Source organism: Ictalurus punctatus, chromosome 26 (assembly GCF_001660625.3).
Source record: "Ictalurus punctatus breed USDA103 chromosome 26, Coco_2.0, whole genome shotgun sequence".
NCBI classification, from domain to species: domain Eukaryota; kingdom Metazoa; phylum Chordata; class Actinopteri; order Siluriformes; family Ictaluridae; genus Ictalurus; species Ictalurus punctatus.
Window position 1 is genome coordinate 13,823,051 of NC_030441.2, and position 18,930 is coordinate 13,841,980.

At 38.4% G+C, this 18,930-nt stretch overlaps 1 protein-coding gene across 1 annotated transcript; it reads right to left on the bottom strand.

The window, feature by feature from the left end:
* Positions 1-1,532: 1,532 nt before the first annotated feature.
* Positions 1,533-18,647, bottom strand: rab3da (RAB3D, member RAS oncogene family, a). The gene is made up of 6 exons (XM_017457194.3): positions 18,591-18,647; positions 18,387-18,512; positions 15,284-15,520; positions 5,231-5,349; positions 4,209-4,333; positions 1,533-3,594 (listed from the first exon to the last, which is right to left on the bottom strand). The coding sequence occupies exons 3-6, from the start codon at positions 15,518-15,520 to the stop codon at positions 3,407-3,409; spliced, it is 669 nt and encodes a 222-aa protein (XP_017312683.1). The 5' UTR covers positions 18,387-18,512; positions 18,591-18,647; the 3' UTR covers positions 1,533-3,406.
* Between the last annotated feature and the right edge of the window lie 283 nt (positions 18,648-18,930).

Genomic DNA, 18,930 nt, shown 5'->3' on the forward strand with positions numbered 1-18,930 from the left:
ACACCCTTTTATAATTTGGGATGTGGCTGTGTTCAGAACGAAACAATCACATTGAATCCCACATACAAAAGTAATTATCATACAGCTGTCGTCAATGAAATGATTCTGATTAACCCCAAATTATGATCAGCTGTTTCTGTAGGATTTTCTTCATATCTTCTTGGTTTCATCTGACTGCTGAAGCCATGGTTCCCGAAGAGCTTACAAAGCATGGGATCTCACTTTATAAAAGAATTTCCAAATATTGTGAAGGCCATCATCAACAAGTGGACGACCCTCTGAAAATTATGAACGTTTCTTTATTTGCTGAGATTATATCCACTGTATAGTGTGCATCTTTCTCAAACCCACTTTTATACCTTAATTTGTCAGTAAACTGGATTGACTTGTTTTTTTTTTTGTTCATTTTTTTTTTTTTTTTACTTTCCAGCTTCCTTCTGCATTTTGGAAATGATCAGTACAAAAGAAAAGGATGACTAATGTTTTGCTTGGGTTTGTTGTTTATTTGATTTGACACTCCACATACTGATACTGAATCAATGAGTAATTTGTACAGATTTTGAATTTGATCTCATTTTGTGTACAGCATATTTCATGAAGTCTGGCTCTTATGTGAGCTACAGTGCCTGAACTGAACCTATACTTCTCAATAACCTTCGAACCCACATTACAGGTTTCACACTATTTAAATTGACCAGAAACTTTACTGCAGTTTCTTAGAAAACATGTCCAACAGAAGCATGTTCGATCACACTGAGATCTTTTAGTATTCTTTCTCGAATTGAAAAATGAGTCATACCTAACATAGTGAAGGAAATAAAGTGGGTGACATTTATCTAAGAACATTTCCCTGTCCCTAATCAACAGTATGCTCTAATAGGGAAGAAGTTTGTAACTGCAGAAGAGGCTCTGTTAGACAAAGTAAATATTGCTCAGAATCACTTTCCATAAAACAGCAGCATGTGATTTCAGCTATTGCGTATAACACTTAATCTGACACCAGGTTATTTTAGATATAGTGCAGTAAAGTTGCTTATCATGTTTGTAATAAACTTTACTGTATCAAATATGGCAGAAGTAAGTCTGAATCAAAGTAACCGATCATTTAAAGGAGAAACAAAGTGCATAAAAATGCAGAAAAAATGACACCATGCTATAGTGCTGTTGTGTTAAATTCACAGTAATGTGTGTGGTTGACCATTAATTTCATTCAAGGAAGAAAGTACACTGGTCAAAGTGTAAAAATTGCCAATGCAGTGGTTTTGCTGTTGTGTTACGTTATTGTGTCGTAAAATGTAGAAATCAATCAGCTTCCGATATGCAAATCTATCCCTCCCATTGCTTTTTCATAGGTCAGAACCTGTGATTTACATAATACTTTTTTGTGTGTGTGAAAGTGCCACATTAAGCAATTTATTATTCCACATAAGGTTTTTGAATATATTTTGGTTGACTGGAATATGATTTCCCGCTTGATTTCAGGTAACAGTTCAGTATTACAGCATAGTGTGCATAAAAATCCCTTTATGAGAGACACAGTGAATACTTCACAATAAGAGTTTATAATTTAGAACAGCACATACAAGATAATTTTATAAAGTTACGTTTTCCAGCAGATGGAACAGCGTTGCGTGGTTTTTCACTATACCAGCATACCCTAATTTCACTTTTCCTTAACTGATAAGTAGCATAACATGAATAAGATTAGCTTGAGCAAGAAAACATTTAAACCATGGTATGTTCCAGCCTCTTAGATTTGAGATCATAGATGTCATGACTCGGATACAGAGATGCACAGCAGTTACATCCAGTGTCCACAAGGAGGCATAAGAACTTTAAAAATACAATAAGAGCTGTCTTTGAAATGTCAGAAAGCTGAAATGTCCTGGACATTCTGTGTCTAATGACAATGTCAAAGTAAAATCTGATGCAGTTGCCTAATTTGATTAAAGCAAAACTGATCAAGTTTGGGGAGTGGGCCATTCAGAGACCTTCAGTTTCTGTAGCATTGACATGACATCAACGAGGTGTAAAATACATTCACTTGTTTTGAATTCTGAACACGACCTCCAATTCCTTGCTACATCTGAGATGCTGTAGCCTGAAAACAGCCAGGCTGCTGTTGTGTAACACTCTGCATGGATGTATGGAGTATGATTGTGTATGATCATGGGTCTAACCGATCTCTGTTGGCTCAGTGGTTCTCAACTGGTGAGTTGTGAGCAGGCACGAGCTGCTTAAATTTGAAAGGCATACAGTGTTTTCTGTTTAATGAAACCGTGTCAGGTCTATAATAAAAATGCATTTAGCCAAATTTTAAAAATGCCCACTTACAGACAAATACCCAATTCTGGTAGCATTCTACTTAAAATATCTTACAATATACTGAGAAGGAGAACTTCAGAAAGAAAGAAAGAAAGAAAAATCATGTGGTCCATTCAGATTAAGATTAAGAACTAATCAGAACAGGATGATGTCTCTACTTTCCTGTCAATCATGTAGCCTTTTGATTTAGAAAGCCTACAGGTATTATAGCATAGAGCATGTGGCTTTAATGTTTGCATGTTTTGAGTTCGAAAAACACTTAGCTTTGCAAATTTCACTCAAAATCGTTTAAAATAAGAAAATAAAAGTATGAAGCCCTCTTAGCTTAAGTCACACTTAGCTTTAAGCTAAGGTGTGAGGAATAAAGAGATATTCCATCAATGCAAAAATTATTATTATGACTCCATAAGTATAGTAATGACGTTTTATGTCAAGCCTGATGATGATGATGATATTAGTAGTAGTATTATAGGAATATTAATATATTATTATGCCTTTAGTAATGAATGTTTTTGTCTTCGTGGGTCATGATTTTAATGTTATATGTTTACTTAGTTGAGGTCGACCGATTGATCAGATTTTCCGATTAATTGGCACCGATAAGCGGTTATCGGCAGTACTGGCCAATTTAGTTATCAGTAAAATCCGCTATCGGTCGACCTCTATTACGTAGCTTTTTAGACCTTGTCTATATGTTATATTTCAATTTGTCTCCTGTTTTAATGCATGAGGAGTGCAGACTTTTACTGCAGTATTCGTTGTGTGAAATAAATTTAAAAGGCTTAAAAGCTTGTATTTGGGTCAGGACTTAATGAAAAAGGACAAATATTGGACCTGAGGTAAATCCAGTTGAGAACCACTGTGACAGGTCGATACCTGTGTGTGTGTGTGTGGGTGTGGGTGTGTGTGGGTGTGTGTACACATGTACTATACACATACACTGTACTCTTTGTTACATTACTACTATTTGGTATCAGTAGGATCTGGCTGTGTTGGGCTAGGCATGTGTGCATGTTATATATGTGCATATGTGTATGTGTGTGTGTGTGTGTGTGTGTGTGTGTGTGTCTGAGAGCATTTATTAACATGAGCAGCCATTTTGGCTGGTAGGGGGAGTGTCCTCTAGGCTGGGTCCTTTGTGATTGGCCAGCGGGCTTGGCTGTCCGTCCATGCTCTCGTTCATCTTGTCGCAGATGATGTCAACAAGCCGCTCGAAAACCTGCTTTACATTGATGTTGTCTTTTGCACTCGCCTCAAAGAACTGGAACCCTGGAAGTACACATGCACGCACACACACACACACACACACACACACACACACACACACACACACACACACACACACATATAGATAAGACAGGTAGATCAGATGAACCTTTCTTTGGTAAATTGGAAAATAATGAAAGTAATTATTTGAACATCACACATCTGTCGATGATGGTGATACGTATATCTCATTAATCATCTTTGAATAAACCTTAAACTCCTCTTGGTTTAGACACTCGCTTCATCAGCAGTATTTTCTTTCTTAGTCATGGAGCATAACCACTCCTTTGCCAAACAGAGCTCCGCAATGCAGGCAAGTAAAATAAAATAAATTAAACACCACACATACACACACACACACACACACAGAGATAGAGATAGAGAAAGAAAAAGACAGGGAGGGAGAGAGAATGAAAGGAAGTGAGACTGAAAGGGGGCAAGTGTTTCAGTATATGAAGGGCTAGTATGTATTGCATTTCTGTCAAGCAGGAAAATTTCTGCATTTTATATTTTTTATTATATTTTGAATTTTCATTTGACAATGGGTTTGTTCAGGTGTGTGTGTAGTAAAATTCTCATCGAAGCCCTTTTCATTTCTGTTGGTGTATGAAACTCACCTAATTCATTAGCTAGTCTCTGTCCATCTTCTGTGGCCACCAGTCTTTCATCCTCCAGGTCACACTTATTTCCAACCAGGATAACTTGAGCATTGTCCCAAGAGTATGTCTTAATCTGAGTTGCCCTAAAACACATGTGCACACACGTAAGATTAATTAAATCTACGTAACGAATGTTTCGCTATGTCATATATTATTTATATATATATATATATATAAAATCTACAATGTGTATTGTGCAGTGCAATACAACATGTTAATGTCTCATTATTATAGGTGTTGATCTTTTTGTCTGACAGATACAGGGGCCACGCCCTCTTCAGGGGTGCTGAGACACAGAGGCCATGCCTGCTCCAGTAGAACTGACAGATACTAAGGCCACGCCTCCTTCAGAGGTACCGACCAATACAGAGGCTATATATGCTTTATGGCCAAAAGTATGTGGACACCTTATCATCACATTTATATGTGCTTGATGAATATACTATTCCAAAACCATGGACATTAATATGGAGTTGGTCCCCTTTACTCTTATAATAACCTTTTCTCTTCTGGGAAGACTTTCCACTAAATTTTTGGAGCGTGGCTGTGGGAATTTGTGTTCATTCAGCCACAGGAGCATTAGTGAGATCAGGCACTTATGTTGAGTGAGGAGGTCTGGAGTGCAGCCGGCGTTCCAGTTCATCCCAAAGGTGTTCAGTGGGGTTGAGGTCAGGGCTCTGTGCAGGACACTCGAGTTCATCCACCCCAACCTCGGCAAACCATGTCTTCATGGAGCTCGCTTTGTGCGCAGAGGCATCGTCATACTGGAACAAGTTTGAGCCCCTTACTTCCAATGATGGGAAATCTTAATGGTACAGCACACAAAGACATTCTAGACAATTCTGTACTTCAACTTTGTGGCACCAGTTTGGGAAAACCACACATATGGGTGTGATGATCTGGTATCCACATGCTCTTGGCCATATAGTGTAGTAGTAATGAAATTAGTGTTTGTAATGAGATCATATAAATGGACTCACCAGTCCTGTACAGCGTAGAAAGATTCCTGGTTGGTGATGTCATACATGAGCAGGAAGCCCATGGCTCCTCTGTAGTAGGCCGTGGTGATGGTGCGATATCGCTCCTGACCTGCAGTGTCCTACAGACCGCCAACACACAAACACAACTGAAGACACCTTCGATGTGAAAGGTTTACCATTAACAGTAAGCTGTATTGTTATAAATACGGACACCACATAAACATTATTTTGAGGGTGTTGTGTCCCTGGAAACATGCTGTAAGATTTTGAAAAACAGGGTGACCTCATTTCTAATGAGACAAAAACCAGAGACAAAGGTTGTTGTAAGGAAGGTACCTCTTAATAAGAATCAGTGTAATCAAATGTATAATCAGGGATTTGGGTAGAAGTTAGCTGAAGCTGTCTTGAAACTTGAAAACACAAACTAACACAAAAGTTCACTCCAAAGCCATGCCCTTAAAACACCTGAATCCTAATGAGAGAGAAAGAGCTTGTAGCGACAGGCTACATGACTGACAGGTACGTAGAGACGCTCCTTGTCCTATCTGGTTGAATGTACACTTTATCTTAAAGTTTTTAGTGGACAGATTTGATAGAGCCTGAAAAGCAGCAGACATTTTTTTTCCCTCTGAGCAGTGTGGTCCCACCTAAAAATCACTGACTGCACCTTTAACCAAATTATTTGACAAGAGCACGAGACATTGCTACTGCATATATAGGGGACAGTGATGACAATGTTATTGAGTTTTGTGACTATCAGACAGTTATTTTAGGGGAACACTTTACCAAAGAGAGATTCTCTTTCAGTCAGGGTTGAAGAAGTCTTGAGAGAGGGCACAGTGTATTTTTATTTTTTTTATATAGTTCTACCCCAGACATAAACTCTGCAGATTATCATCAGAACACACTGATTGTTTTGGCTAAAAAAGTCTGGAGAAATCTCAGACTGAACAGCTGTAGTGCTTGAATCTGCTCACTTTCCTACCAGACTATAGCAGGAATAATGTGGTAGGGAAATCCTCCTAATCTGTTGATCACTGATAACACTGTGATTAGCTTTTCACATCATAAAACCGATCAGCAGCTTCAACATGACATGTTTTGTACGTTTGCTCTTCCTGCTGTTTTGCTGTTTACTGTTCTATATCAACACTGATACAGACGTCACATGACGCAAAAACAAACAGGATGCCGGCCTTTGTGGTATGAAAAGGCCTGAGTGGTGAGAGTCGCACTTTTAAAGGGATATTTGATCCCCCCAAAAATTGTGAGGGTTTTGATATATGGCAGTCAGATTAACTTCCAAATGACAACTCAAGGAACCCCCCCCCCCCCCCCCCAACATTTCTTGTTTCCATTGTGCTGTATATAATAATATATTGTACATATTAGTATACCAAGCAACCCAGGTACTACGGTAGTTTTGCAATACTAAAACTTCAAAATACCAGCGATGCCACTGTATTTATTTTTTTTTAAATGGTAGTATCATCAATACGGTAGTACCGTATGTAATGTTATATATGCAACATATAATTCTATTTACATTACAAACATAGACCTTTTGAGTGGCGTGAAATGCTGTGTAGAATTCGTGCCTTATATGGAATTGTGTATTTATTAACGTGGTGTTTTCCTAGTACGCTTCAAACACATGTCGGAGTTCATTTGGCGTTGGTGTCTCGTAATGGATAAAATGGATTGAAATATGACATTTGAGCATGTGAAGCTTTTAAAAAAGATCAAGTCACCTAACGAAATTTGGAATTATTTGGGGTTTTTGCCTTATGAGAACGGGAAGCCTATCGACGATGGAAAACCCAACTGCTGTGATGACGACAAGGATTTCAAGCAAAGGGGTGGGGGTGGGGTGGGGGGGGGGTCACCAGCAACTTTATTAAACACCTTCAGACACATCCCACTGCTTCTGCAGAATACACGAACGTTAGTAACAGTTCATTTACCTAAAATGTTTACCTTAATCTTTAAAGAGTTCCTGTTTGACATTGCAGTATGTTTTGTTTTTACCGAAAAATATGAGTAGTTGCACGTGGTTGTTCGAGCTGCAATTTCCAGGAGAGGGACTGAAAAGATTTTAATCATTAGCAGCTCAAACATCACTGTTTGACATCATTTCATTATTTACACACAGCGTTTAGTGTAATTTTAGCTCACTTACTAGCAAACACGGCTAATATTATTTTTCCACACAGCGGTTAGCGTAACATTAGCTCGCTTACTAGCAAACGCAGCTAATTTGATTTATTTTTGATTTTTTTATTTAAATTTTTACACACAGTGGACAATTTACACACAGCGGGGAATTTCCATTTGCATGAATTCATTGCACTAGGGAACAATACATGAAATATGTGGCACACTGATTTCGTTGCTTGCCAACTGTATGATTGTTCCATGTTCCAGTTTTTCCAACAGCCATTTTATTCATTCTCATTAATAAAGTATTCAGAGGAAAATTTGGATTGTCTGTTTTCATTTATATCTTGGCATGTCTGTAAATTTGGTTCATTTTGTACGAATTAACAGAATATTGTGTGGTATTGTGATACTACTTAGTACCGTGATACGTTAGCTGGTATAGTATCGTAAGATATGTTTATGGTATCATGACAACCCTACTGCATATATTATTTTGCAATTCAACTGTAAAGCAGAGAAGAAATACTTTAAGCAACTTTAAGTCTTTCTCATTACTTCCTTTGTGCTAAGCTAGCAGAAGTAGCTAGTATTTGTGAGGGACAAAACCACTTTGGTTATTATTATATATTTATTAACAGGTTTAGTTACTGTTTAATAAATTGCTGAAATGACATAACTCAGATCCTGAAATCTCATTCATGTAGATTTTTGAGAAATGTGTGCTCATCTACAACAGTGTACTAGCCAGCTAGCTAGCAGGGATAACAAGAGCACATGTGGGATTTGCAAAAATGCACAGTCATAGATACTGCCATTTTTACATTATAAAAGTGTAAGGCCATTTTTGGTATTAACTTGGGCATAAAAATATATATGAAAATGGATATTTACATAGATTATTTTAATGGGTTAATGTTTTTTTTTTCAATTTTGTACTCATCAAATAAAATACTTTAAGCTGTAGACTGACTCACATGTAAACAGTAAACCCTTTAATAAAATAAACTTGTGCTTAGTGCACCCCACACCAATGGTGTCAGTAGCAAGAGCTGAAGACAAAATTATAGATAATAGTCATATATTTCACACTAGAGCTGCAACTAACGATTATTTTCATAACCGATTATTTGGCCGATTATTTTTCAATTAATTGATTGATCAGATGGGGCGGGGCAAATATTCAGTACCATTTTTTTGTTTATTTAAAATAAAATCCACAAACTGAGTGTTACAAATATAAACCTCAGACTAAAACTTTACACAACTGTTTGTCCAAAACAGAAAAGAACCCAACACACACCAGAATATATATTATTAATGTAAGACTGTAGTTTAATTGGGTGCTTTTTGTGCACCCATAAAAATAATGCATAAATACTATAAAATAAATTTTTGATCATAGTGTTTTAATTAGACATTACAGATCTTACTCGCGCTCCCACTGTGTATCAGTGCATCTACACTGCACGTGATCAGCAACGCGGCCTCGTTACTAACACATCACTTCCGTTATAATAAACGACAGAATTTACACTGCAAGCACGCAAATACAGCATATAATGACAATAAACTTAAATTAAACTAAACCTTTTAAGCAGCTTGCACCAGTTTCCCCAGCCCCTTACACACAGTGGAGCATTTTGGATATAAACATAACTTTGTCCTCGTGCATCAGTTTGATTTCCACGCTGTTTATCAGTTTGATTGCCCCCTGCCTTAGAGGACTTGGAGGTTACACACTTTCTTCCTCAGTCATTTCGCCTCCGTCTGATGGTAACTGAGGCTATGTTGGGAATAAAAGGTAACGCTGACAGAAAGTAAACTGAAGAAAGTCATTATGGGTGACTCTGGGTGTTTGCTAATGCTAGCGTGCGTATGACGTAATGCGCCGTCGTGGCTTATACTTCCGGTTAGTAAGAAAAATGCTAGTGTTATATTTGAGATGATATTACCTTTCTAAAATCCACACACTAGACGGTAGTGCATAGTGAATAGTGTAAGTGTATAGTACTTCATTTGGAACACAACTTTAGTATTTACTCTGCGAAGCGTGTTTTCTGAACAGAAGTAACGTAATGAGTAAATCTCCCCCGTGCCGCGCGCAGACCAACTAATCGATAATGAGATTCGTTAGCAACCATTTTCATAATTATGAATTATTATCGATTAGTTGTTGCAGCTCTATTTCACACCATTTTATTCATTCCATTTTGATTGAATGAGTGTCACATTTTTGTATCTACACTTCTGTGAACTACTGAATCAGAAAGTATCAAAAACTGGATTATGATGGAATATTTTACTCAGTTTTTGCGCAGGTATTATTAACATCAATAAAATAAAATAAAATAAAGAGTGCAAACACACTCCAAAACTGTAACACTGTAGTAACCAGGCAACACCAAATTAGTATATTGTACAGCTGTAGACCTTGCATATGGTCTGTGTGTGTGTGTGTGTGTGTGTGTGTGTGTGTGTGTGAAAGAGATTGGAAAAGTGCTAATGGGTAGCTAACAGACAAAAGACTCCCCTCCCCCTTCTTTCAACAGAAATAAGCACGACCAGCTGTTTACACACACACACACACACACACACACACACACACACACACACACACACACACACACACGTCAAACAATGTAAACCAGTAGCCTAAAGAAAATCCTTGATGTCTAGGATTGACATAGGTAATGTGGAAGTTTGGTGAAAAAATCTAAATGTACACAATTTTCTATTATACCTAAATGTAGTGAATCAGCAAAGTTAGACGTTTGGTGTCATTTTGTGTTTAGCAGTGGAGCTACAAGGCTAATATCACAACCAAAGAGAATCTCATCCAAAAGCTATTCTGTAAATATCTACCACCAGCCACATCTACTGTTAATTAAACTTTAAAGGGTATTTTTGAACTTCAACTTAACTCATAGACGCAGGGATGTAATCTGTAAACATTAACAAAACGGAATGTAGCTGAATATTGTAAAAAAAATGTTTTAAAAATTTTTTTAAATTGGCGGCCATCTTGGACAACCAGTATCACTCTGCTCTGAGAAATGTATGACCGGTTCAGCAAAATAAATAAACAAAATAGAATAACTGTTTTTGTTTACTTTTGAGTTGGTCTAATTTTTTCAATGATTTTGTTTAGATATATTTATGGACCCGAGGGCTACAGTTGCAATCAAAATTATTCAACCCCCATTGTAAATCAGGTTTACTGTCACAATTTACAGACGTTCAGCTGTTTGCAATGAACAAATCAAACAAAAGCAATTGAAATAGTTCAACACAGCGAATGCTTCTAGTGGTTTCCCCAAATTCAACTGAAAATGCAACTAATAATGATTTCTCCAGTTTCAAAATTATTCAACCCCCTGAATAGAATCCCTCACAACAAAACAAATGTGCAAAACAGGTGTTGTATCAAGCACACCTGTTGCAACTAATCAAGGGCTTTATTAGTTGCACCAGGTGTGCTTGAGCTGGAACACATGAAATACCTTAAATTTTGATTGCAACTGTATATGATACTTCAAAACTCAGTTGTGGAATGATGTTAGCATTCATGTTAGCACTCAAATACTGAAATCCCAGTTGTGTCGACAAGTAAGAGACAGATTTAAAAAAAAAAAAAACAAACAAACAAAAAAAAACCACATAGACCACACCCACAATATACATACGTCATAAGGCATAAATAAATAAATAAATAACACCGCTATCTTTTGAATGCATCGTGTCTAGCCTCTTTCAATACAATAAATGCTCCTGTCCACACCGTGCAAAACGACAACGAGTAGCAGGGTTGTTAGAATTAATTTAAAATGAATCTGTAAATATGGGCTGTCCCGATTTCCATTAATTTCCATCAGCCTTGCAGGCATCATACCGAATGACTTCATCTTTTGCTACAGTGTACCTGTAAGTCTGGTCGAAAACTAAGGAATAGATATGACAGTTCAATTTAGTACAGCATAATCCCAGGTGAAATTCCACACTCCGTGTATGTGTGTGTGTGTGTGATTAAATACTATGAATCATGTCAAATGTAACGTAATGTGTAAGGTGCAGTGTTTACTTTCTCCCACGATACAGTCAAACCCAAGTCAAACTAAATTCTTCATTTAAAGCGTCTCCTCCCTTAAGTAAACCAGAAAGAAGACACCCACCCATACACACACACACACACACACACACATAAGCACAAACATTATGTGAGTATGCAGAAACAGATACACACCAATTCACTTCCCTGTCAAATGCAGATTATAGTTAAACACTATAGTCACACATGAGATTATATCAGTAGAAATTTACTCAGAGCAACCAGACAGACTCTCCCACAAGTCTCTGAATCCTCCACACCCTCAAAACTAGTGATGTCTGAGTCAGAAGTGTATCATTTTTCAAACCTAAGTTCAGGGTACTCTCTGTCTGGAGTTTACCATGTTCTCCCACCTCCCAAACAACCAAACTCATGATTGGTGTGAACGTGCGTGTGTGTGTGTGTGTGTGTGTGTGTGTGTGTGTGTGTGTGTGTGTGTGTGTGTGTGTGAAAGAGATTGGAAAAGTGTGTACATAGTGTTCTGCAATGGACTGGTGTCCCATCCAGGGTGTGTCCTCGCCATGCACTCTGTCTTCCCGGGGATAGGCTCTGGATCTACTGCAAGCCTGTCCAGAATAAAGTCAGTCCCTCCAGGATTTAGCGATTTTGTGTCGATAGCTAGTGTGTTAAAAAACTGTTAGGCTAATATGTGTTTCTTATTTCTTTTGAACAATCACAGTAGTGTTATTAATTTTATATTTACCACGCCAGTAGGAGGTTTTTCTCCGTGCTGGCTCTCTGCCAACTCTCAGAAAAGTACTGCATACTTAAATTAAGGCCAATGTTTCTGCAAGCATGACACTGCACTTTACAGTGCACTACCTCAAAGAGCACTGTTGACCAGTTTCACTTTTAACAGCTCAAGGCTGTCTCATTGTTTCTTTTAATCAGCCACACCAGGTTTCCTTCCTGCTGCATATCGAAGCTGTGGGCAAGATATGCTCTTTGCTAGTCTGAAATCAAGGCTTTCTGTTTAAATAGTTCAGTTATGGTTTGATGAGAACGCTGGTTAAACTGGAGTACAATACAAGAAAATAAAGTGTGTGATGGCTATATATGGCAATATTTGTGGATTACATTGGCTCACACGGTCATCTGAACATGGCAGACAGAATCTGGAACAAAACCTCAGATGTACAAAATATTTTGTCTGTAAATGAGCACAGGTCATTTGGATTCTAGCTAGTTATCTAGCTAATGTTCAGAAACCACTGTTTTGTAAAGCTAGACTGTATGAGCCTGCAAGCTAACATACCTGACATCTCTAAGCTAGCCAGTTTAGCTGATTAATAAGCTAAAATTTGCATCCCCTCTCCATCTTGCTGAGAATACGTGAAAAAGTCTATACCTGTAAATACAGTGGTAATGATGTGCTTTGTTTTGCCTTAATATAGTGCACAAACAAAAAACCTACCGGCAATAAATTAACTCTAAGCCCTGAAGGTAATGCTAACTGAAGCCTAAATAGCATGTCAGTTATTAACATTTTAGTACATTTAATGTTGATATTTGTCATCAAATGCTATTTAAGCGGTAGCTCTGAAAGAAAACCCTGACGGAAATTTTGCCAATTATGCTGGTTGTGACATTACTGTATTTATATAACAGCATTAAATGGATCCTTTTTTTCTTCTTTTTTTTTAACTTCAACCACTAAAACTTTATATATTTTGGGATCAGAGTAACTAAGAAAAATGAAGAGGTCTGATGTAATTCTGAGAGAATTCTGAATGAATTTGACGGACAGATAGTTACACAATTGTGTAGTAGCCTGTAACAAACTATAAACCTCCCATACTGCATACTACTACAAGGAATAGTATATAATATGTAGTATATGACTCAGCATTCATATTCCCAACACACTTGATGTACCTAATCATTAATTATCAAGCCCTAATGAGTCTGATCTTTAGCACTACTACATTTGTGTGTGTTTTGTGTCTCAAACATTGCAAAGAAAGCTGATGAAGCCTTGGCTATACTCGCGCACACTAAATATGCTAAATAATTCATCACCCTAAGAAGACCAATTTCCCTTCTGTGTATTGATTACATTAGTGATTCAGTGCACATGGACGGACAGGCCAGTAAGGATTTTTTACTGCCAGAGGCACTAATATAACCAGACCAGACAGTCTGAAGAGCCTGCAGAGATTTTTTTTCAAGACGTGACTGCTATTTGTCTCTGTAGCTGTTTCACGTTAGTACATAGATTGACTAAACCTAGCCGTGTCTCTGTTTGAGATTAATCACTCCTAGTCCTAGTGTTTTTCTCTCACACCAATAATTCCTTCAGTATTTTATTGAGTTTAATGATTTATAACAACTTGCCTCAGTCTGTGCACCCCAAAATAAAACAGAGGTCATACAAGTTGTTTATTTCCTTAAAGACAATGTAAGAGCAACCATAATGGATTTTATTCCACAGTGTGTATTTGTGAGTGAAAGCGGCTCAGCACTTTCAGTTAAGGACAGCTGGTTTGGGGGAGGGGGAGGTGAAACATGAGCTGATGTTATTGGTTAATATTATTTTTCTCCACATTGGAGCATACGGGGATGTAGTCAAAAATTAAAACACGTTTATAGACAGGCAAGAGTCATTCCGTTTTAATGAAAGAGTAGAGAAGAATTTTGTATTTTAAGTGATTGATACTGATGAATTGTGCACGAAATGGCCAGTAAAACATGATGTTTTATGATAATGCATGATTTATGACAGAATCAGGCTACACCAGAACACTCTGTGCACCATCCCAATTCTTAATTAGCCAACAAATGAACTGTAACTGATTTCCCTAACAGCATTAGAGTGAAAACAGATTTACCTCATAAGAAAATACAAGTGCACATATGTGCAAACCCATTCTCAACAACAAGTCTACAAAATCAGGACAATTACTTTCACTATAAATCACATCACTCTAAGGAATACTAGATGCGTGTATCTCTTCTTCTGAAATATGGTATGATGTGCATCTCAGTGTGCAGTTAGTGATGCAATGTATTAAAGATGCCCTAATAGTTTAATAACACAGTTATTAGTTTAGTACAGTTTCTATGACACAATATACTGTACATCAGTGTGTGTAAACAGTTTGGGGGAAAAAAAAAAAGTTTAGAGAAGTAAAAAAAAAATAGCTTTGAGGAATGGAAAGCCATACCTCCTTCACTGGGAATTACAGAAACAAAGGCCTCCTTGGACTTACACCTACAGAGGCCACATCTCCTTCACTAAGGCTTACAGATACAGAGGCCACGCCTCCTTTACTGAGGCTGAGAAACAGAGGCCACACCTTTTTCAGTGGGACTGACAGACACAGAGGCCACACCTACTTCACTGGGACTGACAGACACAGAGGCCACACCTCCTTAAATGAGACTGACCCACAGAGGCCATGCCTCCTTAATTGAAACTGACACACAGTGGCCACGCCTCCTTAACTGAGACGGACGCACAGAGGCCATGCCTCCTTAACTGAAACTGACACACAGAGGTCACGCCTCGTTTATTAGGACTAACAGTGGAGTAAGTGAAAAAGCAAGGAAAGAAAAGCACAATGTCAAAGGAACCTAAAAGCTATACAAAAAATATTAGACTAGTAATAAAAGATCTGTGTATGGTATCAGACTTTACATGCAGAGACACTTGGATTCAGCCACCATCACTGAACAACTAATAAAGAACCATACTAAACCATATTTGAAACTGTAGAGTTTGATGCTGTTTTCCATGCTTTGACAATCAAGAAAATGTGAAACGATATAATCCCATCATTCCCACTTACCCAGATCTGGAGTTTGATGCGTTTCTCATTGCGGTACACAGTTTTGACTTTGAAGTCGATGCCGACGGTGCTGACGAACGCTGAGGTGAAGGAGTCATCTGCGTAGCGGAACAGGAAGCTGGTCTTTCCTACGCTGCTGTTACCAATGATAAGTAGCTTAAACATATAGTCAAAGTTCTGGTCAGCTGCATCCTTCTGCACCTGTGTCTGCTGACGGGGGTCACTCACTGATGCCATCTATAAGATCAGAGGCCAATGGAATTAGGGAATGGGACATCAGGAACATAAAGGTGTGAAAGTATACCCTAATATTTAGTCTCACTCCATGTATGTGTATTGTATGGCAATAAAATCTTCACTTGTCTCAACTTGACATAAGCCACCCTTTTCTTTCCTTCTGCTACTCATTTTTTACTTTCCCCTCTCTCCTCTCTGTAATCTTCCTCTCTAACTTTTTGTCTTTCTATTCCACAGCTCTTACTTGCTATAAACCATGTAATCAGAGATGCTGAGTGTGTTTTTCCTCCTGATTGGACTTGTTTCTGTGAACACCAAATCAGCACAAATCATCCGGACCAAAAAGACAAACCACCCAGCGCACTGTCAGCAAACACTGCAGTCATCTGTCTTTCTCCCTAGATGCTAAATTCAGAGAATAATAGAAAAAGCCTTTCTGAAAAACCCCACAATCATTTAAACAGCTTCAATCAGTAGGTCTGATAAACACTGATCAAAAAATGCTTACTGAAAATAAATGCATTCTTTTTAAATACATTATTAAGAATGAAATAATATTGCAAAAAACTGCAACACCTGCCCGAAGGCACAACACTTAATCCAAGTCTCAACAACTGCCCAGTGCCTAAAAACCTCACCAACACATCAACACCTGTTTAAACACCTACACAGACTTATCACTCATCACAGACCCAATGGCTTTATCACAGACCCAATGCCTTTACCACCTCTCCATGCCTTTATCACAGACCCAATGGCTTTACCACCTCTCCACTGCCTTTATCACAGACCCACTGCCTTTAACAGCTCTCCAATGCCTTTATCACAGGCCCAATGGCTTTACCACCTCTCCACTGCCTTTATCACAGACCCAATGGCTTTACCACCTCTCCACTACCTTTATCACAGACCCACTGCCTTTAACAGCTCTCCATGCCTTTATCACAGACCCAATGGCTTTACCACATCTCCACTGCCTTTATCACAGACCCAATGGCTTTACCACCTCTCCACTGCCTTTATCACAGACCCACTGCCTTTAACAGCTCTCCATGCCTTTATCACAGACCCAATGGCTTTACCACCTCTCCACTGCCTTTACCACCTCTCCAATGGCTTTACCACCTCTCCAATAACTTTATCACAGATCCAATGGCTTTACCACCTCTCAATGCCTTTATCAAAGACCCAATGGCTTTACCACCTCTACAATGCCTTTACCACCTCTCCAATGCCTTTATCACAGACCCAATGCCTTTACCACCTCTCCAATGCCTTTATCACAGACCCAATGCCTTTACCACCTCTCCAATGCCTTTATCACAGACCCAATGCCTTTACCACCTCTACAATGCCTTTATCACAGACCCAATGCCTTTACAATGCCTTTATCACAGACCCAGTAGCTTTACCACCTCTCCAATGCCTTTATCACAGGCCAATTGCCTTTAGCACTTCTTCAATGACTGTCACTTGGCAAATTGCCTTTAACACCAGCCTAACAGCTGTAACACCAGACCAATGCCTTGAAGGCCAACTTGACACCAATAACACCTACCTAACACCTTTAACTCCTGTCAAAAGCCCCTGCTTCTGTGCAAAGGTTGAACACCTTCACACAGCCTCAAGAACTGTACACCAATACTCTAAAACTTCTATAGCGATCAAGTTCTTCAACATCTGCCAAACACCTGCCAAAGGCTCAACACCTGTCAAAGCTTCAGTTTTGGCCCAACACTTTAACATCTGTCCAACATCTCAAGATACAACATTGGTTACAAATGTTCACAAATCAGACTGGAAGTCAACTACACGTGTATAAATAGTAACCTCAGGGAGTCACCAGGATCTGACACACCTTGCTGAAAGAGAGTTGAGTTGGGAAAGCAATTAATTTGGTATTACAACAGGTATGTGTCACAATTCATTCTATATAAACACTTTTTTTTTTTTGCTGAATAAACTGAACAGCCTATTCATTTTCACTTGCCACGTGACATGAAACATTGTGATGTCAATTAACAAATATATAATATATAATAAGACAGTTTTAAAAACTGGATGAAGAATGTCAGAGCCTACAGAATTGAGCTGTTTGGCATTGATTCCATTTATGCTGAGGAACACCCACCCACCACTTTTTCGAAGGCATAGCTAGAAATAGACAGACAGGTAGATCGATAGAGAAGAAACACTATCTACATCAGCTAATAAATCAAATCGTAAATGTATACGTATGTGGCAATTGTTTTTCTATCCTGGTGGGGACTAAATGTCCCACACAAGGACAGATATACAGTATCTGAGCATTCTGAACTCGTGGGTACATTTAACTGGTCCACAGAAGATAAACTGCCTTAAACCAACAAAAAACACATTTTATTTAAAAAAATAAATAAATAAAAAATAAAATAAAATGAAAAGATCAAAAAGGGTTTCAGGGGTCAGAATAGCATTAATTATCTGCATTATTAATTGTGTCAGTAGAAGGTCCACACAAAGACAGTAAGACTCTGTGTGTGTGTGTGTGTGTGTGTGTGTGTGTGTGTGTGTGTGACTGAACCCACACTGCTGGAGTGCTCCACACCCTTTATGGATCAAACATACAACGATTACCAATCAAACTTACATGGTTGCATACAATTTCGTGGCTGAAGTAACCTATAAAAGGTATGAGTTATACGTTTGTAAATTTATTTAGGAAAAGAAATAATAATTACTGCTCTATAAGCCCAGAAGCTTTCCGTGCAGACTCAACAGGCTGTACAGTACAGCTTCCATATGGAGCATCAGAACACAACTTCACCAAGCTGCAAGCACATTTTCATTTTGTGTTCACGGAAAATAAACATTATAACAACTTCACCTTCGCTCTCAGCTCAGTTTGCTCCAAAGAAAAGTTATTATTCCTTCCGTCGTCTCTTAGGATATCCGTTTCTTCTTCTTCTTTCTGCTGTCAGTCCTTTTTACTGCAGCTCCATTAAACACGGATCTGGTTTTTAATAATAAAACAAACCCAACGAATAAAACAAAGCAAACTTGTAAAATCGGTGTCTTTATTCGCCTTTACCTTGACACAGTTTATCCTTCCACCTTCTACTGACGCCCAGTGCTGGCCGTTCCCAGATCAGCTGGTAGACTAATCAGGGTTGCCAGATAAACTCGATCACCAACAAATCACCTTTTCTCGCTTCACTCTAATTGCCATTTCATTAGTGTATTCTATACCGTGGTTCTACTGACTGCAAAATTATTTTCAATTTATGAAGCAGAGATATTTTGGCAAAGTCCACATGAGTAAAAACATCTGTTCAGTATAGTGTCTATATTACCAATCTGGCAACGCGGACATCACCTGGAGTATCGCTCCAGCCAATCATGGGACGGAGTCAGTGCGCGAGCGCGACGTC